General features: G+C 38.9%; 1 protein-coding gene across 8 annotated transcripts in view; it reads left to right on the forward strand.

The window, feature by feature from the left end:
• NTNG1 (netrin G1) overlaps positions 1-18902 on the forward strand; it is a 366458-nt gene that overhangs the window by 261223 nt on the left and 86333 nt on the right. For all 8 annotated transcript variants that reach the window (XM_060232307.1, XM_060232304.1, XM_060232300.1 and 5 more), the window contains exons 4-5: positions 436-608; positions 6345-6371. In XM_060232307.1, the coding sequence (XP_060088290.1) occupies positions 436-608; positions 6345-6371 (200 nt within the window). The remainder of the gene's footprint in view (positions 1-435; positions 609-6344; positions 6372-18902) is intronic.

The raw sequence follows: 18902 nt of genomic DNA on the forward strand, positions 1-18902 counted from the left end.
TGGGGAAGAAGTTACAGTTGACCTAGTTTATACTAGGAGATTTGATACAGTGTGCCCACTGGTGGAAGTACATATATTGTACTTGTGGAAGTACATTGTATATTGTACTGGTGGAAGTAAATATATTGTAACTCTGTTGGTCTGAGCACTTTATTTACATAATCATACCTTAGAAGTTTTTCTGAAGTTCACTTATATTTGATTACTGCACACCAAACAGCAATATCCAGTTGCCACAGTATATTTATGAAAGCATTTTGAAATAGTTCTGGAGAGTTTTCTTTTTTCCAAAAAAAGAAGAAGTTAAAATAGCAACGAGAGCAATTTTTTTGTTGTCAGTGACATGTTTGTCACTATGATCTGAATACCAGTTGGAGCATAACAGCTTGAAATGAAACCTCCATGTGTGATAACACGTTTATTATTATTTTTTAGATGCAAGTGTAACCTTCATGCCACGGGCTGCAGAGAAGAAAACAAAAAATTATTATGTGAATGTGAGCACAACACAACAGGCCCAGACTGTGGGAAATGCAAGAAGAACTATCAGGGCCGACCTTGGAGTCCTGGCTCCTATCTACCCATTCCTAAGGGCACAGCAAATATCTGTGAGTATTTTTGTGAAACTGCTTATAATGATATATTTGGGAGGCCTGTCCTCATTGGCTTAAAAAAATGGTGCTAACTATACAACACAAAACAAGCCTGAGAGATTACAGCATAATGGAGACTTATGTGGCTTTGTTGTACTCCTAGGAGTACAATATAAAATTGTTGATTTGTACTCATATGCACCATTCCAACAAATTGAAATGCCAGATTTTCTTCTCATTTTCATACTTTATGTCATAAATAGCCAAGTGCAGCATGTAGCATGGGCAAGAAAAGTTTCTGTTGCTTGTGGCCATGAGCAAGACATTCCAGATAACCAGGGGTAATTTTGTAGAAAAAGAGGTGTTGGAGCTCATTAGCATAATTAATTTGCACAACTCATTTGCATATGCCACACACCCCTGACATCACCAAAGGTATATTAAATTATATCAGCTCAGCATCCACCTGAAGATGCTTCTTGGATTATCAATGACATAATAAAACCTTACTCCCATCATACTTTTTAAATTACTTTCTCCTAATCAGCCACAGTGGCATGATGAAGATTTCCATCTGTATGCTTTGTATGTTTTGGTTATTTTCACATTTTTGTGGGAAAATATTAGAAAGTCTGTCAAATCTTAGAGTGCAGCAAAATTCTCACAGGGGGGTTGAACAATTGGAGCCCAGAAGCAAGGATTTGGGGGAAGGGGGGTTATGAAAGAAAGAGTGCAATAAAATGTAGAGGTTCCAGAGCTCTGCTCCTGTGAGCTTCTGCCCAAAATGAGACCTGCAGGTAACTGGTCAGGCCTGATTCAGATATAGACATGTACAGGAAGCTTTAGTGTTCTAGTTAACTTTCCTATATCACAGGGGTGGCCAATGGTAGCTCTCCAGATGTTTTTGCCTACAACTCCCATCAGCCCCAGCCAGCATGGCCAATGGCAGGGGCTGATGGGAGCTGAAGTTAAAAAACATCTGGAGAGCTACCATTGGCCACCCCTGCTATATCAGATCATTAATTTGCTGACATAAACAGTTGGATAAACCTCACTGATTTGTTAAGAAGAGAAGAGATTGGATTTATATCCCACCCTTCACTACCCAAAGGAGTCTCAGAGCGACTTACAAATCTCCTCCCTACAACAGACACCTTGTGAGGTAGGTGGGGCTGAGAGAGCTCTCCCAGAAGTGCTCTTGAGCAGAAGAGCTTTGAGAGAACTTGTGGCTGACCCAAGGTAACATCAGCAGGTGTACATAGAGGAGTGGGGAATCAAACCTGGTTCTCCCAGATAAGAGTCCGCACACTTAACCACTACACCAAACTGGCATGCTTATTGCTATGTTGGATCGTGGTGAATGTTTGATGCTAAATCAGATTCAAGTTTTGTATGACTTACTGTTTGATCTACCTATGTAGTCCTCGTAGGCATAAACTTCTGCATCACTCAAGAAACAATAATCTAATCTGAATCTCAAAAGCATATCTTCTACATAGTAGCTCTGATTTACTCTGAGATCTTTACACACATACGCACACTAGGATTGCATCCAGAAAGGTAATGTTCTCATGGAAGACCTGGTTCCATGCATAACAGTGCAGTCTTCTATACCTTTCTGAGTCCATTGACTTGGATGTAACATTGCTTAGGATTGCAGTCTAAGTCACCTTTGCTAGGTCAGAACAAATGTTTAAACAGTACATTCTGTCAAGAATGCAGGCATCATTCAACCAACATTAGGTACTTTGAAGTCCTATCAAGTTCATTGGAAGAAATTTAAGTTTCCTTCTGTTATATTAACAAATGGGTTTTATGAGTGCTTAGCTTTTGGCTGGATTTTTCCTTATACCTTTTTTGGCATCCAGCTACTTGTATTGAGAGAGAAGCACATACTGACTGGAGACAAATGTAATACAGAGAGAAGAAAAAGAGCAAAAGAAAAAACCTCAGGAAATTCATGGAACTATTCTACCCATGTATACATTAACTTGGATTCTTGCTAATTTGACCTATGTGCCTACATCCCTCAGAGGAAAATAAATGAACAAGCTGAGAATAAGCCATCAAACCTTTTCAGAGTAGAAGTTATTAGTTGCTTTTTAAATAAAAAGTCTGGAGTTTTGACCTGTGTAAAAGTAAAAAGCTGGCTTCGGAAATAACCATTCACTGAAAAGTTATTTTGAAGAAACAGGGTTATATGCTGCAGCTAAATGAAAAGTTTTTAAAAAAAAACAGCAGCAGCGTGCCATGTTCCAAATGTTATCTCATACTTCAAAGCAGCAGCTGTGAGGAATCAAACCTCCAAAAATGAATATCACAGGAAGCAGGACCTTATCAAGTTTAATGTGAAAGTAATAGACCAACTAACAAACCATGAAGTGCGGGGGGCATGAAATTATGATAAAATTCCTACCATGCAGGGGAAAGTGAGCCTTCAAAAAGAAGGAGGAAAAAAACATTTTGTAAGAGCATTAACTTTTAGAAAAACGGACACTTTGGATCACAGAATTAATACTTTGAAGCTGTGTTCAAGATACAGTTTGAAATTCACAGGATCCCCCCCTTGGGAGGGGGAAAATACTCTTCATCTCACTCAGCTTAAAAGATGCTTCATTGGAAAACATGGTACCATCTACATCCATGTGTACTATTATTGTCCCCCAGAGTAAGGAGCATCCCACACTTCTTTTTTATATATATTGCTGTCCAGATTTCTCCCCAGTGACAAAGTTCTTTTTATTCACAGACTATGAACCTCTCAACCCCTGTAGAAATAACTAGATTTATTGCCTAATGTGAGGTGTACTTCACAGAACTACAAAAGAATGCCTTACAAATACAGTTGTCAATGAGTTTCTCCTAAAGCAATGAGTTTTTTTTCTTAAAGCAATGATTGATGAGCTGCCCATCTCTACTGTGCCACTGAATTTCAGCTGAAATGTGAGATGAAATTTGGAAATTTGTGCCAAGAAGGTTGCCTGATAGTATGCATCAGTATTGAATAATGACAACTGACTCCAATTAATTGTGTATTCTTTTTATCATATAGATCTTCTAGCATTGCAGGAAAGGATTGTTGTGTCTTTTATTCAAATGAGATTCAATTGTGGCTGTATCAACAGAAATAGTTGTCCAGATTAAGCGAAGTGATGGTATTGCTTTACTCTGCTCTGGTTAGACCTCACCTAGACTATTGTGTTCAGTTTTGGGCACCACAATTTAAGAAGGATATAGACAAGCTGGAACGTGTCCAGAGGAGGGCAACAAAGATGGTGAGGGGTCTGGAGACTAAGTCCTATGAGGGAAGATTGAAGAAACTAGGTATATTTAGCCTTGAGAGGAGATGATTGAGATGTGATATGATCACCATCTTCAAGTACTTGAAGGGCTGTCATATAGAGGATGGTGCAGAATTGTTTTCTGAGGCCTCAGAAGGTAGAACTAGAACCAACAGGTTGAAATTAAATCACAAGGGATTTCAGCTAAACATCAGGAAAAACTCCCTGACAGAGTGGTTCCTGAGTGGAACAGGCTTCCTTAGGAGGTGGTGGGCTCTCATTCCTTGGAGGTTTTTAAACAGAGGCTAGATGGCCATCTCACGGCAATACTGATTCTGTGAATTAGGCAGATCATGAAGAGGTGGTCAGGAAGGAAGTATGTGGGGGAGGTATTTGTGAAGTTACTGTATTGTGCAGAGGGTTCGACTAGATGACCCTGGAGGTCCCGTCTCTATAATTCTATAAGATCACTCTCATAACAATGTTCATGGTATAAAATAATGTGCAGGCTTTCCTGTCACAGTGATAATATGTTTGGATACCAAAAGATTAAAATAGTGTTAAAGTTTCTCCGTAAGAAGTAACTGGGAGAGGCTGTGGCTCAGTGGCAGAACTCCTGCTTTGCATACAGAAAATTCCTGGTTCCCTGTCTACTTAGAGGATCTTGAGTAGCAGGTGTTGGGAAAGACCTTTCTCTTCCTGAAACCTGCGGAGCAGCTGTGTTAGATGGACCAACGGTATAAGGCAAATTCAGATGTTCAGATAATCACATTGCAGGAAGTTGAACTGATGATATCCATGCCAGGTTAACTGATGATGGTTCAGCAGTTGACACTAACATCAGCTGAAGTATCTTGGATCATATGATACTACGGTGAACTTTTGGTTACAGGCAACATCTCTAGTTGGAACACCAGGAAGCTTGGCTACTAGGGTTGCCAATCCCCAGTTGGGGGCAGGGGATTCCCCTGGTTTGGAGGCCTTCCCCCCACTTCAGGGTTATCAGAAAGTGGTGATGGGGATGTTAGACTTGTCCCATAGGCTATAATGGAAAATCGATCCATGGATATCTGGGGCTCTGAGGGGCTGTCTATTGAGTAGAGGCACCAAATTTTCAGCATAGCATGTAGTGCCTCTCCTAACCCTCCGCCCCCCATATCAAAAAGATTAAACCAGGGGGTCCAATTCTTGAGCCCCCAAAGAAGGTGCCCCCATCCTCCATGACTTCCAATGAATGGAAGGCATTTTTAAGGAATGCAGTCCCTTTAAATGCGATGGCCAGAACTCCTCCCTTAGGAGGTCAATTGTACTTGTCACAATCTTGCTCCTGGCTCCACCCCCAGAGTCCCCAGATATTTCCTGAATTGGACCTGACAGCCCTATTGTCTTCAGAATATTTTGCCTTCATTTCCTGTCTCAGCAACAAAGGCATTTCTGTAGTCTCTCTTCAGAAAATCAATGCATGTTTCCTTTGTCACCATCAGTCCATGTGTGTGAGACACACCAGGTTGGATTCCACATACATTTCTAGTCACACAAGAGGTCTTCCAAAAGTGGAAATGGTAAAAAGTCTTTGGAAGTAGCCTGTGCACTAAGTCAATCTCACCATATTCCATATCATGTTTCTGTTTACAAAAAACATAGTGCAAGTGTATATCAGCAACTTCCACCTCCTCCCACAATAATGACCATATTCAATCAAATCACACACCCAAATTGGATTGTAATTATTGCATCAAATACTTTTTTGTTCGTATCTGTGTTAGTAACCTACTAAGATTGTTCCATAGTTAAAATAACATTAACTGGTTGATTAATCACTTCATTTTCTTGCTTCAAACCAGTTCTCCGTGGGTGATCCCCATCAAACAGATGTTTAAATGTCTAATAGGGATACCAAATCTTTTTCTGCCAGCCACATTAACATTTTGCAGTGCCAACTAAAATCATGTTTATCTGCTTCAGGAGACACAAAAAATTTGGTTTGTTAGTTTTAAAGCGTTAGACAACTAATGGTCCAAGTATTAGTATAAAAAGCTGAGCTATTTCACAGACAATGAAGTAATTGATCTTCTGTCAATAGTACTAAATGTCAAAACTGACCATAAGAAGCTATCTTTATTATTCAGAAAGAAATGAATACTGAGAAGGATATTATCTTGATTATCATTACTAAATTATTGAATAAAAGGCCAAATTATTGATACAAATAATTAACTTTGGAATTATTTGAAACTTTGAGTACAGACCAGTCACAGCTAAGCTCTTTTTCAAGACCCATTGGTTTCAGTGGGAAGAAAATTAGCAACTCTAACCCATTGACATTACTGTGATTTCAAAATGCTTGCTTGGCTGGCTCTTGACCTTGGTTCTTAGTGCTGATTGAAACCAAAGAAATAATACACAACATGCTGGCTTGGCATCTTTAATATATGTAAATTGCTAACCAATATTTTTCTTCTCTTTCCAGGTATTCCCAGTATTTCCAGCATTGGTAGTAAGTAATGAAGAGCAGACTTAGGCCAGCTTTGCTTGCTGTTCAGCCTCTGAAAATCTATTTTTCCAACATCTATTTCTGTTCTAGATAATGTTTCAGTGAAATTTGCTTTATCATGACTTCTGAAATGTTAACAATCTTCCTCCTGATGTATTTGCATATAAAGTACAGATGTAATTCTGTGCAAACAAGTTCCCCCCTCAAGGGATATTTATATTAGATTGTTAGAGATCCTAAATTTGAGTCCCTTAATATAGAATTGGATCCCACAGATTTGTATGCTAGCAATGGCTCTTTCTTGCCATGCAAGAAAGCTTGCGCCAGAGAAGGGCATCACCGCTAGCATAATGGATCCACAGGATCCAACTCATGAGAAATAAGCAAATAATAATTACATTTCAAACTGTTAGTATTTATAGTATAACTTCTCTGTAGCCCACATGATCAGTTTGCATGTCTTTAACCTACAGTTTTTCAGTTGGCTTCAGTACAAGCCATTGTTTTATAAAATATCCCATGGGTACAGACCTCTATATGCATTCCAACCTGCATATGGAATACCTGTGCATATATGTTTCTTTATTGAGTGAAAGAATTGTGCATCTGGAACTTTTCTCCCCCAAATGAATAAATTGAGAAAGTGTTTACTGGTTAGGATGTACATCCATCTCAGCACCCACTTCAGAGCCCCTATGAGATTCTTTGATTGGTGTCAAAACACATATTTTTGTTCCTGTATATGGCACTTCAGGTGAACTTGAAATGCTTTTTTAAAATCCTTCAAATGCTGAAAAGTGAATTCAGTCACTGAATGATACCTGAACAGACTAAAATGAAGTTGTAGCATAAGAAACGTGTCATATGCTCTTTGGGAACAGTGCTTCCTAGCACAAGCCTAGAGACTGCAGATGGGATGGTATCTGTAGAGCTAAACAGAATTCTGTTTCTTCATTTTCTTCCCCTGGTTTATGCATAGACAACTTACCAGAACATTGGGAGTTCTCTACTCACCTCTCAGATCTCTATCCAGCCTTCCTCCTATGTACAGTTCAAGTTACTAGAGCTCTACTAGTAACATGCATAGCTCTATGTATGTTTCCATGCAAATGTGGAGATGCATTCCCTTTAACACTGTCATGAACTGTGTGTATGAACACAAACGATGGTAGAAGAGAAGGCTTTTATTCCTGTGGAAATCTCTATGCCTGAACCAGGAAGAATTGTTCCCTTTTCTATTTTACACAAACTTTAAACACAGAAGATGTGACCCAGCTACTGTTCAGCATTTTGATTTTGATGGGATTAACCAAACTGTGCCCAAATTTTGTGCTTTGTAAACCCACTATGCATATCTCAACTGCCACCAAAACAATTTGCAATACCCAACATCCAGCTGAAAAGTAATGTCCTAATAATTTAATAATAAATGCACAAGTGGATCTGTTCAATTTTTTAATCAACTTTAATTGAGCTCATAGGTTTAGGGTCTGACTTGCTCAACACTAAGGAGCACACTAGACACCATCAAAATCAGTCTTGCCATAGAAGCAAGCAGCATATTTTGTCCATTTGGAGTCTGGCTTAACTGGGTCATGGAGTTGCTTGAGTTGGCATCAGCGTAAACACTGTGCAAAGTGAAAGTCTCCCAATTTTAATAGTCTCATTTCTCCGCCTTAGTGTCTCCCTTGACTTTTGCTTAACTAGAGATGCACAGCAATATGATGCTTTTGAAGCCTTGACAATGAATTTGCATGTGCTATTTGATGCAAAGCTAAAAAAGAGAGAGAGAAAGGCTAATGAAAGCCAGCAGGGAAAATATATTATTGCTATTTTTAAAAGAAAGTGGGGGGAAATCCATTGTCATTGCTAACAGAAATGGATAAATGGCAAAAATAGTTCTTGTGCTATGGACTGTTGGTATTGTCTTGCATGCAGTTTGTGTGGTCGTGACATTCACTTCACACTTCCATGCAGCCTTCTTCACTGCATCCACCATCCCTGAGCATCAGCAGATGTTGGCCTTTGGACACTTGTTAGGGAAACTCAAGACACTGATTAAATGAGAAGTGACCTGAAAGGATGCTTTGTTGACCTCTTTGAATTTTGGTGCTTTTTGCAAAAGTGTGTAATGGGCATTGCAAATAAATACACAAATTGAATAGCTCACAAGTGGAATTTTATTAGCCTGTCTGTTCACACTACTTGTCAGTAGTCATCTGTTACTCAAAAGAACTAACATCAGTAAAACTTCCCCCACCTGGTCACCTGTAAAACACAAGTGCCCAGCTGAGTGGTTGTGTACAAATGTGCATATGTTGATATATGTCTAAAACTCAGGTACTTTAAGAGGAATGTGGAACAAAGTAACCACAAAGTGCTTTTAAATGCACCTAAAAATGAGCCAGTTTTTTATATTCTGTTGCAGTAGCTGAAATACTGTTGATTAGTACAGTATTCTAAAAAACGTTTCTACAATGCTAGCAAACATGTTCTTAAAACATAATATCTTGCTGTATTTTGACCTACTGTGTTTCACAAGACTGCAATATACACACACACACACACACACACACACACACACACATATATATATATATATATATATATATATATATATATATATATATATATATATATATATATATCATATGATATATGATATATTTATATCATGAAATATATATGTATATGTATATATAAATCATGGAATTAATAATATGAAGCTGCTTTAATGGGCTCTGTGGTAATTTCTTCTTTTGTCTATGCTAGTGCAATATCTGGGTTCATTCCAGAAGGTTTTTCTCTGTCATGTGGGGATAAATTATTCTGAAGTAATACATTTCATATTATTTGCTAGAAACTGAACAAGTTGCATTTGCTTCTGTATGCCTGGAGCTCTACCCACTTTAGTGGAGATAGTAAAAAAGATTATCACAAAACTGCAAGCATACAAAGGAAATCTATTGGAACAGATGTTCATGTAACATCCATAAGACTCCTATGATCAAAAGCATGCCCAAGGAAGAATAAAATACGTATATATTTGTGTGTACATATATGTATGATTCTGTATTCCCTTTGATCTCAAAGGATCTTGTATTAAAGCAGCATATCATTAAAGCTGAAGCGCATTACAAAGAGTGGTCGTTAAGTAAACACATCCTTTCTGATCATCCTCATAAAACTATAGCATTAAGGTCATTGGTACCTGCTGTTGACTAACAATTGAGTTGCAGATTCTTTGATCATTTCCAGAAGTTATGATTCCAATGCTGATTGTTTTTCAACATTTTTCAGCACTGGCTTTGGGAAAAAACTTGATGAGATGGTTAGCAATTAATGAGTCCCAAATCCAGTTTCAGAATAATGTAAGCTTTTTATGATCATTTATGCCTACAAAGCACTTTATTTGTACTGTATTTAAACAGTTGCAGTATAAACTGAACACTGAAGTCAAAAGCTTATTCTTTTAGGGCTTCATTTAACAGTTACCCCCCCCCCCCAAGCAACACAATCTGTCATTCAAAAGCCTTTCTTTATTATGTAGAAAGAGGTGGTTGAAGTCTGCACTGTTCAGCTTCAGACTGTTGTTGGGTTGTCATACTTTTCACACTCCTCCAATCTCAGTTTCTTGCATGTACTAAACTAGCACTACAAGGAAATGGTAATTCTAAGTCTGATTAATTAACTGTTTATTTACAGGGAGGGTTTTTTCACAATGGAGGATATTAAGAAATATGGCCTCCTACTTCATGCCTGAACAGGGATAGTCACTTCTGTTTATCCACCCATGCATAATATATAGACAGGCTCTCATCCTTCACATACAGCACTTGTAACATAACCCTACTATTTTACTATATGTAGCAAAATGAAATCCACCATCAAGCTTTGCAGTGCACTCTGCCTACTTGGCCAGGATCTCATTCTGGTCCTCTGCCTTCCATCTCTATGTTATCACTGCCTGTCACTTCAGTGTAGCCAAGATCATTGTGGCACAAGAAGGCTTGGTAGATACCTGACCACTCAGTATGCTTTAAACCTGCTTTGTAGCAATTTGCCATGTCTAATCTGCATGCTAGTACATCAGAATGCCACCAATTATGCTAACTAGTTTGCAGGAAAAATATAATTAGAGAGAAAATAGGATTGACACAATGCATAAATAGCTTTTTGGGGTGATTACCACCTCCAAAGCTTAATGGAGAGTGAAGAGTAAGAGTTTAGAAATAAAACACATGCTGAATTTTTTAAAAAGGCAACAAATCAGCAGCCATTTAATGCATTGTGGAGCTGTTTTGTTTTTGTTTTTCCCTTCCTAATTACCAGATAAATAGCATTTTGTATTCGCACTTGCCCAAACACTAGGAGGTTTCAGGACTGCTTTATAGAATTAGTTTCCTAGTCAGTATAGGATACTTGGGATCAGTGTTCCCTCTAAGTTGAGTTAGTGTGAGCTAGCTCACAGTTTTTTAGCCTCTGGCTCAAACATTTTTGCCTTAGCTCAGGAAGGATGGCTCCAGAGCAAACTAATTCCTGCAATAGCTAATTGCTCCCTCACATCTTTAATGCCAGTAGCTCATGAAGTAGAATTTTTGCTAACAAGACTCCTTAGCTTAGAGGGAGCATTGCTTGGGACTTGTGATGGCTTTGTAATATGTGAATAAATATACAGGTTGGGTAGGTGCTAAGCAAGCAGAAACATAGGCCCTAAAGCAGCATCAGTCCACCAGACCAGGATCCCATAAAGACAGGCAGAAAATTTAGCACCCTTTCCTAGCCAGTGCCAAAACTGAATCTAGACACAGAAAGAGAAAGCACAGATAGCCCCTTTTCACAAACATTTCACAAGCCAATTGAAACATCAGCATTGGACAGAGAACTGCCTCCCAGCATGCTTAACAAAGGAGGTTTGAGAACAATTAGAACACTTGGCATCTTATTGTTATATTCTTTGTGCCAGAAATATGATGAAACATTCCTTGAAAAGAAATACTGAAGAATTTGAGTGATGATTCTGTCATTTAAAAGAAAACACTGATTATGAAACCTGATTTTTGAAGGGCTTAAGATTTATCATTTTTGGCAGGTTCTATTCCTAAAAGTATGTTAACCCTTAAAAACTGTTATACATAATATAGAAAGTGAAATATAAAGTTTTGGTCTTAACAGTGTTCCAGAATACCTCAGACACATAGCGACCTATAGCCAACAGTCTCAAATAGTATCCACAATTAGCCTTCAGTTCCATGATTATGTTATTGTGGATATAGGGATACAGGCTGGGAAGCCAAGTATCTATTAAATTGTTTTTGTTTGGTTTTTGGGGGGGGGTGGGCAGATAAACCTTTTTAACATTTCCCAAGTGATTGTGTGCAAAGCTGGTTTTCTCTAATAAATCTGACTGTTTAGTAAACCAAGTATTAAAAAGTGCCGCCAGCTGTATGGAAATGTGGGAAAGAAAAAGGACAAGTGTCATGGTTTAGCCAGAGCACTGTAGAGGACTTCCTCTCCAAACAGAAATGTAACATGTTTGGGTTTGGAGTTTTTTTTTACATGACAGCAGTTGTCTGTCATTGTGGAATGAAATAAACAATCATCCATTGTGTAATGAAACAATCGGGAAAATCTGATATCATCGGTTACATCAGTATTCTCTTCAAGACCCAACAGTCATATATTTCTTATATAGTATAGTACTAAATTATATCAAGGTTATCATATTTTCACATCTAACTAAACTGATGTTTTATTGACAAGCAGAATGTCCTCCAAGTAGGTTTAAGAATCGTGTAGCTGACAGAGAAGTAGTTTCAAATAATGCTTCCATTTCATTATCCATGATAGGTTAGTAATACAGATAGTATAAAATTATTCATTCATCTATTTAACAAAATGTCTTTATTCTGCCTTTCTGCCCTCATAAGAGCCAACAAAATAGGTTGTTTTTGAATGTTAATCCTCCAAACTGACCATAAAAACAACTTGGCTTGCTTATGTCTTTAACAGCATCCCAGTTTGCAGATCATTAGTAAGTGAAGCAAGCCTCATCAGCTGCCATTTAGCTGCCATTAAATGTGCAGCTGAAGATTTAGTATAACTCATATTCAGAACAATTAATATTTTTGTCAGGACTTCGCCCCCCCCCCCACTCTTTTAGATAATTGTTTGTTCATTTTTATGTATTTTTCTCTTTTGTGTCGAAACCCTGTTCAGTAACATGGTTTTCAAAAGGATACCTCATTTTGATTATACAAATGCATGTGAACAAATATATATCCACTGTTCCTTCCCATTCTGTGTTCACTGATCATGCATGCGCACAGCGCATACGTTTTCTATGTGAAAAGCTATCAAGAGTTCAAAAGTGTTTCATGATATAATATGGCAGGGTTAGGATTGGTTTCTAGGCAAGGCACAATTACACTAGTTATGGCTTTTGTGCCTGAACTGTGTGTCTGATACTGTGATACCTTATCACAGCAACTTGGAGGATTGGACCATTTGTTCTTGGGGCATTTGGGAAGGTTATAGCTTTATAAACAACAACTCAATCATACTCATCTTTATTAAGATCCACTAAATTCAATGGGGTTTAAACCTCTTTACATGTAACTTTAGCAGAGTGGCAGTTGCTACTGCTGTGGCTAATACTTTCTATACATAAAGCCTTCCATGTATGTATTAAATTCTGTGCGTGTGCATGTGTGTTTGAGAAAGAGAGAGAGTGTAATTATCCTAGCACTCAAGAACAAAACATACTAGGTGCCAGCCTTTGCTTCCCTGGCAGGGTTATGATACCTGCAGAACAAACTTCACATTTACATGTTGTGGCATGAAAGAAGCCACAGAAGCAGTGACAATTGCATTACTAAAGTTTCATTCCTAAGTAAGCATGCATAAGACTGCAACTTTAGAATAACTGATAGTGTCTGCTTGATGGTATCTGTTGTTTGTTAAAAAGTGTGTCTTCCTTCAGTGCTCATTTGTGATTATATGGATTATATGATCTATCCCATGCAATTCAACAAGCTTCATATGATACATCCTGAAACTGTAAAAACATTTTAAAATGAAGAGTTAATGCTGCTATTTGTGGCTATTGCTTCAAGAGGCCTACTGCATTTGCTTTGTGAGAGTTCTGGTAATAGTTATATGTGTTTAATTAATTTATACACTGCCTTTCAGCCTTATTTAGGAACTGCAAGATAATTCAAAATCATTATAGAAACAATCTAAATCTTTTACAAACACAAAAGTTACAGTAAAACACAATGAAAAAGCAATATAACACCATCAACAGTCAATTAGTCAGTCCAAAGGCCATCAAGAACATAAATGTTTCCAGTATTGTCCAGATAGCCTGAAGAGATGGTGCGAGCCTTGTGTCCTTGGGAGTTCCATAACCCTGAGACAGTTCTGAAAGAGCCTCCTCTTGTGACACCCTGCAAATCTTAATTCTGAGGATTTATTCAGGTTGATATGGGAGAAGATGGCGCTTTAGGTACTGTGGAGCCAAACCAGTGAGAGCTTTGAAGCTGAAAGCAAGCATCCTGATTTAGACATAAAAGTGAACTGGAAGCCAGTGTAACAGAATGGGTGTTGCATTTTTATTATTACAGATTCCAGTAAAAACTTTTTAATGTCTTTATTTTGAACTAATTGGAGCTTTCAAACAATCTTACATTGCAGCCCTGATACAAATGTGTTGAAAATGAGCCTCATTACCTGAAACAGCAGATAATGCCTTAAGACTTCAGCCACTTGCAGTTATGTATATACTAGCATAGAGATGCATCCCCTCCCCAATATATGGGAGCAAAGCTAAAACTGTTTTCAGAAGGGATTCAGAAAGTCTTCCTCAAAAGGGAAAAATTATGCTATATTTATTTACCAAGTACCAGACAATGGGTAGGGGGGATGTGGTAGAATGCACATCTTATTGTTGTGGTATTCTCAGATGAAATGTACCATCCAATTGGAATTCTCCTGTCCAAGACTTGCTGAAAAGAATGGCAGTGAGCTGCTGTGTTTTATTGCAGTGAGTTTTGTGCTGGAAAGCATTGCACTGGACTTTGCCCTCCATTTATGGAGAATTACTAATTTCAGCATAAGAGCTAGGGATGCCAGGTCCCACTCAGAAAATATCTGGGGACTTTGGGGATGGAGCTAGGAGACTTTCCCATTCCCTAAAATAAATAAACAAAAATACAGCAGTGCAGTTCCCCTGAATACTGTCTTCATTTCCTCATTCCCCAGCAGCCTAACTTCCACTAAATGAAAGTGAACACAGCAGCCAAAATAAACACAGGTAACAAGCACACACTGTTGTGACCTCACTGGGGCAATTTACTCACATTGGTGAATATATTTCAAACCACTTCATCAATTTCAACCAACTTCTTCAGACTAATATGAAAATGAAAGAACAGCCTAGGTGGTGGTGTTTTCCTCCCAACAGAGGGACTGAGATCAATGCGGCTCTGTCTGCTCACCCTGCCCCCCCCCTGCAGCTTTCCTCTTGATAAGATTTAAAGGCACACACACTTTCAGAAACCACAAACAGTTGCAAGCATCTTCTAAACCTGCTGAGGTTTGAAGGCACATGGTGGCTGTTGGGGCACAGCTTCCTCCTACCAGCCAGCTGGCTGGCAGCAGGGAGAAGGCTGGAAAACAAGGGTATCTCCCATCCAGACCAGGGGACTGGCAAGCCTAATAAGAGCACAGCTTTTCAAACCATGATTGGAGCCTACTCTAGGAAGGTACACAATACCTTTAAGGAAGTTTCCAAAATATTTACTCGTCTTTTAAAAAAGCCACCCTTTTATTTGACAAATCAGTAGCCATTGAAAAGTATTATACGACCTGTTGCTAAAAATAATATGTTTGCTTTGCATTTTAATATCAAGTCCACTAGGTGATTTGAAGCCATTTTCAGATAAGAATAATTTCCTTTGCTTAAGAGAAAGGAAATGGCTGTTTCAACCTGGGGGGGGGGAGGGGACTGAGTTCCTTACACTGAATTTTTCCCAGTAAATAGTTCGTATTTAGAATATTATTTGGGAGTCTGTATGCCAATAAAGGTATTGAACTAAACTGATTGTTTGTGAGTCAGTAAAGCAGCATTTTATGTATAAATGATACACATTGTACATCTAAATTGCACCTAAAAACTATACAGTGTGTAGACAACACTGGCAATTCTACAAAATAATTAGGAAAAAACAGAGAAGGAAAAAAGTGAATATAAACAAATACAAAAAATAATGAAATGGGAAAGATTTGCTCATTCTTAGTGGAGATCTGGATAGAAATATGTTCATTATTTCTAGCCCACCTCTCTCCCAAAAGACCTAAGGTGGGTCACAATGAAAACGGAAAATGTATGAGCCAGAATTTAAAACAATCTCAAGAAACAACTAATGATCTTGAGACAAAAGGGCTTTTTAAATAATTCAGTTTTGCAGCAGCACTGAAAAAGCCACATACCCTCTTTTTCATCTCCATGAACCCACTAAAACAAAATCGCTATCCCTTAGCTGGGGGTAGAGTAGTGGGCAAATCCAGTCACAGTAAAGGGTACTATATAGTTTTCTGTCATGAAATGGAAAGCAATCTCTTGGAATATTTTAACAAGTTCCTGCTTTTCATTACCACAGCAGTTCTCAGACCTGGAACACCTGCAAGGGAAATCCAACGGTTGCCTAGCAACACCAGCATTCATATTCTTTCCCTAGAAGAGGCCTCAGGGCAGCAGCAATTAGTGTGACCAAATGCAAAGGAGGTTGGGGATCCTGTACCTTTTTAATCGCTGTGGAGAAGAGAGGGATTTCAGCAGGTGCAGCTTGTCAGACAGAGGCCAAGAAAGCAGCACCCGCCTCTCATCACCCTGAAGCTTGCAGTGTACAAGCGCACTAATTCCACATAGCAGTATATGAAAAAAAAGGGATTATTTCTTTCTATAGGTGCAGTTCTCAGAATCATGTCAGATTGGAGGCAGGGGACACATTTCAAATAGGGCAATTCTAGGGTTGCCAACCAACAATGGTATATGTGCCATTCACCAACATTTATCCTCTTGCCGTGAGAAACACTTAACGTGTTGCAGTTAAAAACCTTAGAACACACCTGCGCAGATTTCTAGCAGATCAGCAACAACAGATGCATATATTTTTATATAATTCCGTGCTACATCTTTGCTATGTTCTGCCCTAAATATTTATTAAATGTTAAATAAATATTTAATGTTAGTTTCCCAAAACATTAATATTACACTTCTTTATATTTATTTATGTGCATAGGAAGGTTATGTTTCAGTTTAAAATTAAGGGCTGTCATTTTGAGTATGCCAGGAGAAAAAACACTGACATTAATTGAACAAAGGAATGTTATCAGCACAGGGTCAAATAATCCACACAGCACTCTAAACACAGGGATTGATTGATTGATTGATTGATTGATTGATTGATTGATTGATATCTATTTTTAGGCTGCCATCTTCTATAAGCAGGGCTTGGGTTCAATGAAAAAGACATACAAATAGCTAAGAATTAAACAGTAAAATGTACTATAAATACACTGGAGTATATACTCTATTTCAAAATGGTGAAAAATAAAATTTCACAGACCTCCAAGGTGGGGGGGGGGGGTAGTTCAGAGAATTGGTGGGTATGAGAGTGCCTGGTGGAACATCTCTGCCTTACATACCCTGTGGAAAGGCAGCAAATCCCACAGGGCATGGATGTTCTCCAGCAGAGAGTTTCACTAGGTAGGGGCCAGGACTAGAAAGCCCTGACCCTGCTTGAGGACAGCCGGATCTCTCTCAGGCCAGGGGCCACCAGGAAATTTTTACTTCCCAAAGGTAGTGCTCTGCTGGGTGCATACTGGGAGAGGCAGTCACAAAGGGTCTTAAAGGTCAAAAGCAACACCTTGACTTTTATCTGGTGCTCCACCAGAAGCCAGTGCCGCTCGAACAGCACGGGCTGAATGTGTGCCATCCGAGGAATCCCTGTAAGGACTTTCAACCATGTTCTGGATCTGTTGGGAGTTTCTGGGTCAGCCTCAAGGGTAGGCCCACATAGAGTGAGTTATGGTAGTCTACCCTGGAGGTGACTGTTGTATGGATTACTATAGCTAGTTCAGAGCAAGGCAGGTAGAGGGCCTGGCTTGGCACAGTTGGAGAAACACCAGCCTGGCAGCTTTCATGACCTAAGTCTACAGTGATAAGAGGGCATCCAGACTCCTGACGGTCTGTGCTGGCATTAACGGCATGTCATCAAGGGATTGGAGTTGGCAACCCAACCATGGTCCCACCCACCCAGCAACAGAACTCCTGTCTTATCTGATTCAGTTTCAACCAACTCTGCTTTATCCTCCCCACTGCAGCCTCCAGGCCCTCAGCCAAGCTTATGGTATCTAAACGGCCACCCATTAACAGAAATAGCTGGGTGTCTTCAGCATACTGATAACATCCCAGCCCAAAACTGCACCAGCTGGGTGAGGGAGCACATATAGATGTTTAAAAACATTGGGGAGAGAAGTGATCCTTCAGGAAACTGTCTCTCCCAGTGCCAGCCTCTGTCTCCGACCACAGAGGAATGAGATAAGCCATTCTAAAGCTACCCCACATATTCCAGCATTGGCAAGGCGGTTGGTCAAAAGGTAATAATTGATCATGTTGAGAACTGCTTTAAGATTGAATAATATCAGGAGCAACACCTGCCTTGATCATCCGTGAGGACAACCGATGCTGTGTCTGTCCCATAGCCAGGGCAGAAGCCAGAATGGAGTGGACCCAAGATCAATGTATCATATAGAATTTCTGGAGCTGAAGAAACACAGTGTTGCAACCCTACTGAAGCCAAGTTGTTCTGGAATCTAGATCTAGGCAGTTAACGGCTGGGAGACCTCCAGGGGGCCCTAAGTAAACTTCCTTAAATTCTATAATAGAAGAAAGGGCAGGATGTAAATATATAAATTGTTCTGGTCTCACAGATACCTACAGACCTTTTTTTTAAATGATACTTTATAAAACAAGCTTTTGGAGATCACTGCCTGTATTTTACAATTCTATACCCTTTTCTTCATCCTTACCTATCCTCCTGCAGTGATCTCAAAACTATTATGTTATTTTTCCTACCACTCAGGAGAAAAGAGTTCTTAACAAATTGCAGGTAATGAATGAGTGGCTATTATATATTCTGGCTATTAAAGGATTCTGATTGAAGCCTGTTGAGAATGAGTCATTCTTTCCAGGTACCTAAAAACTTCACAAGCAGCTCCGGAAGAATATCTGGGTGACTCAAAAGTTTTTATCCTAAAACTTAGTCATGAAATAATATGGCAAATGTGCAAAGATATAGATATATTCATTGGACATCCAGATGACAACTGGCAAAATATAAAAATCTTCATGTAATGAGCACCGTATTGTAACAGAAAAAATGTAATAATTGTAGAAGTACAAGACTGACAAAGAATTCAAGCTGTCCTGTGAAAACAGCGCTTTAATCTACAGTTCAGTGGAACTGG

Source organism: Heteronotia binoei, chromosome 2 (assembly GCF_032191835.1).
Source record: "Heteronotia binoei isolate CCM8104 ecotype False Entrance Well chromosome 2, APGP_CSIRO_Hbin_v1, whole genome shotgun sequence".
NCBI lineage: Eukaryota > Metazoa > Chordata > Lepidosauria > Squamata > Gekkonidae > Heteronotia > Heteronotia binoei.